The sequence below is a fragment of the Carassius gibelio genome, chromosome A1 (genome assembly GCF_023724105.1).
Source record: "Carassius gibelio isolate Cgi1373 ecotype wild population from Czech Republic chromosome A1, carGib1.2-hapl.c, whole genome shotgun sequence".
NCBI classification, from domain to species: domain Eukaryota; kingdom Metazoa; phylum Chordata; class Actinopteri; order Cypriniformes; family Cyprinidae; genus Carassius; species Carassius gibelio.
Window position 1 is genome coordinate 2,491,360 of NC_068371.1, and position 4,009 is coordinate 2,495,368.

At 37.7% G+C, this 4,009-nt stretch overlaps 1 protein-coding gene across 1 annotated transcript; it reads right to left on the reverse strand.

Moving 5' to 3' along the window:
* Positions 1–2,216: 2,216 nt before the first annotated feature.
* Positions 2,217–3,637, reverse strand: LOC127952255 (fatty acid-binding protein, intestinal). The gene is made up of 4 exons (XM_052550672.1): positions 3,470–3,637; positions 3,213–3,385; positions 2,509–2,616; positions 2,217–2,426 (listed from the first exon to the last, which is right to left on the reverse strand). Exons 1-4 carry the CDS (start codon positions 3,534–3,536, stop codon positions 2,376–2,378), a joined length of 399 nt encoding a protein of 132 aa, XP_052406632.1. The 5' UTR covers positions 3,537–3,637; the 3' UTR covers positions 2,217–2,375.
* Positions 3,638–4,009: the final 372 nt, after the last annotated feature.

Here is a 4,009-nt window from a genome sequence, read left to right on the forward strand (position 1 = left end):
GGGGAATATTTGTAGCAATAGGCAAAAATATATAGTATGGGTCAAAATTATACATTTTTATTTTATGCCAAAAATCATTAGGATATTAAGTAAAGATCATGTTCCATGAAGATATTTTGTAAATTTCCTACCGTAAATATATCAAAACTTAATTTCTGATTAGTAATATGCATTGCTAAGAATTCATTTGAACAACTTTAAAGATGATTTTCTCAATATTTAGATTTTCTTGCTCCATCAGATTCCAGATTTTCAAATAGTTGCATCTCTCGGCCGAATATTGTCCCATGCATCAACAGAAAGCTTGTTTATACAGCCTTCAGATGATGCATAAACCTAATTTTTTTTTTAACTGACCCTTATGACCGGTTCAGGGTCTCGTATGTTGATGGTTCACAGAAGGAAGCTGAGATACTCGTCCTGTAGTGCGACGCAGAGAAACACACACTTCAGCAGAGCAACATTGCATTTGTTTTCTGTGTGAATCTGTGTTAAAATATAATGTATTTCTGTGATGCTCCGCTGTATTTTCAGCATCATTCCTCCAGTCTTCAGTGTCACATGATCTTCAGAAATCATGAAAATATGATGATTTATTATAAAAGCACAATTTTTAAGTAATACTGCACATTTTTGTAACAACTATTAACTAATGACATTTATTAGTTATTGCTGTTACATTTTATTTGAAGGTGTCCTTGTTACAATGTAGTTATACATTTCAAGTGCTGAGTTATATTAATTAACTACATGCATTTATTATATGGTTAGGGTTTGGCTTAAAGTTATTTGCATATAATTATGCATAATTAATTATTATTATATTAGTGGATGTGTCACAAGGACACCTTAAAATAAAGTGTTTCTGTTATTGCATTAAATAACACACAGTAGCAATAAACATATTTAGAGAAAGAATGTAAACAAACAATGAACAGTACATTTACTGCAGTATTTATTCATTTGTGTTAGTGTTAGTAGTTAGTTCATGTGAATTCACGAGCCTGTCCTCCAACAAAAAACGACCATATAGGTCGTTTGTGCAAGCACCTTATTACGACCTATATTTACGTTTTAAAGTTAAGCGCCCTCTAGCGGGCCTAAAAATAATGACAGTATCGCGTTGCGTCTGTCGTCATGAATTGACGTATAACGTCATTACCAATCAAAACGCACGTTTATTTAAATTCAATGTGTGGGCGTTTTACACCGATCTCACAGTATTTCCTTCATATTTTACTACTGTAGGTGGCTTATTCGTTCGAATGACCACACCTAACCCCACCCCTAAACCTAACCCTCACAGAAATCATGCTAAATTATGATTTATTGAGCATATACATTTTCGTGCACGTCCATTCCTGGGATCGAACCCACGATAGCATGATGACATATCAAGGTATAACGCAATAATCTACTAACTGAGCTACACGAAACGCAAACCAGAGGGCAAATATAAGAGTACAAAACATTAATATGAAAACGACCTTTTGCCTATAGGAGCGCAATTGTAGTATACGCTCTGATGGGTCGTATTTCAGGGACTTGGACAAACGACCTATACAAGCGTATTGGTTGGAGGACAGGTTGGAATTCACAGTGCATTAACTATAATGTTAACAAGCACAACTTTTGATTTTAATAATGCATTAGTAAAGGCTGAAATTAACTGAGATTAATAAATGCCTTAGAAGTATTGTTCATGCTTGTTTCATGTTAACTAACTAAAGTAGTTGATTACTTGTATTATTTCCAGTGTACTAGTATTTGAGACTCAGATGAAGCTTTCTGTATCTGTGATGTTCAAGTATCTTCTAAGAGCCATCCACAGGGGGGCAGTATAGACTTTAGCTTGAATCACTAGCTGCTTGTGAACAGGAATGACCATTTTATGCTGAATATTGATCTAAAGAAATAGTTTTCCTAGTCTTGAAGAGAAAGATCGCAACTGTGTCCTCGACTTTAATTTCATTGCAAATGCACCGTTGTACATGCTCCCTAGAATGTGGAGTGCCTTTCTGCTATTTATTTTCATGCAAAATACTGAGTAATGTAAAATTATATCTGCTATATATTTATAGAGATGTCTCTGCAGTTATTTTTAACTCTTTTTTTTAATAAACCTTGAGTGTTCAGTCCCTGATGCAACCTGCTTCTATGTGTTTATTACTTCAGAAAATTCCTATTTTTATTGCATAAAAATGAAACGGTTCGCAAAAGGATGTAAAAATGGCTTTATTACCATAAATATCAAAATTCACAGTGCAATACGTACATGCTTTGTAAACCTTAGGGCCGTCAGCTGTTAAAAGGTTGAATATCCACGGTTGCAACACACAATAGATTCAGTAATTTTTGGGAATGCTGATGTTATTTTAAGCCCTCTTGAAAATCCTCTTGGCCTCGACTCCTTCGTAGGTATAAGTCTGGAAGCAAATAATAAAAAAAATCAAAATGCAATACAAGTTCACAGCATTTACTGCAGGATGTGTCTTCACAGCAGCTCACCTGTACAAGCTCTTCACCGACGATCTTCCTGGTGGTTATTAGCGACTTTCCGTTGTCCTTGCGTGTGAACGTCCCCTTTAGCATGTCACCCTCCATGACCCAGGACCCCTGCAATCAGAAGGTCAAAGGTCAGGTGGATGTTTATTTACGAGGCTCATACACAAGCTGTTACTAAAGTAGTTCGATTCAACACAAAAGATTCAATGTACAACATCTTAATGTGTATCATCATTCAGAGCATGCACCTCAACCTTTGCACCTGCTCACGTCACGCTCAGAACAAAAGGTCCAAAAGCAATGACTAGGGCAGAATCTTTTCAAAAGACATTTGTTTCTGATTTAAACTTAAAAGTATCTCAACGGTGCACAATTGTACCGTTTGAGGTGGTGCACTTTACAAAAACAGTATGCACTTTTAAACTACACATACTGTACAAGGTACCTTAAAGGGTTAACAAGGCACAAAGGTGTACATTTTGAAAGGTTATCACCCCAGTGACAGCTTCTACACCTTTTTTTTTTTTCTGAGAGTGTACATGCTTAAAAATAAAAGAATCTCAAAAGAGCTTTTTGCAGCAGTGAACCATTCTGGGTTCTCCAAAGAATCTGGAATTTAGTTCTCAAAAGAACTATATTTACAATCGTTCTGCATTGGTTCATAATAGAATATAAACGCCTCTGGAATCTGATGGGATTGTGCTCACCGTGAGCTCAGTGCCGTCGGCCTGAGAATAATCAAAGTTGACGCCGAGAGTAAAGTTAATCTCCAGCGAGCGGAAAGTGCTGGATTCTTTCACGTGGAACTGGTCTCCGGTCTGTTCCAGAGTGATCTTCAGGTTATCATGAGACGCTAGCTTCCTCTTAACCATGTTGATGCCTGTAGAAGAGATGCAGTATATAAACACTGTCCCTCTGAATCACTCAACAGCGTCAGAAAGAGAGGAAGATGCCTGGGACTCACCCATTTGCTCCATGAACTTCTCGTAGTTTTCATTGCGGTCCACTTTCCAGGTCCCGTTGAAGGCCATGATGACAGACTGCTGAGATCTGACGGTGGCCTAACTTCACCCCGCGTCTGACTTTTATACCTGTGCGAGTCTCTTATCGGAGTATTATCTTCATGCTGATGTGGCTGAGTAAAGCTCACGGAGTATAAATCTCTCCCTCCCTCCTTCCGTCCCTCCAGACCATCCCTGTTCATCACAACATCCCTCGCTTCTTCATTAACTGAGGCTTCAGGTCTCTTGATGGTTTGCTGTGTGAGGTGTGCAGGGTGTGTGTGAACCATGCATTTTATCAAGCGTAATTTGACTTCTGTTGTACTCTAGTTGCAAGTCTCACCAGCTTTCACTCTTTCTGCTTACACTGACTCAAATACTGAGAGAAGCGATGATGCATTACACTAATAATGAACATTTAAACCAATGACTGTACAAAGCCTGCCAAATTTCCATCAAAGCGACATGATAATGTCTGATAATGCTTTATTTGATCGTTACAG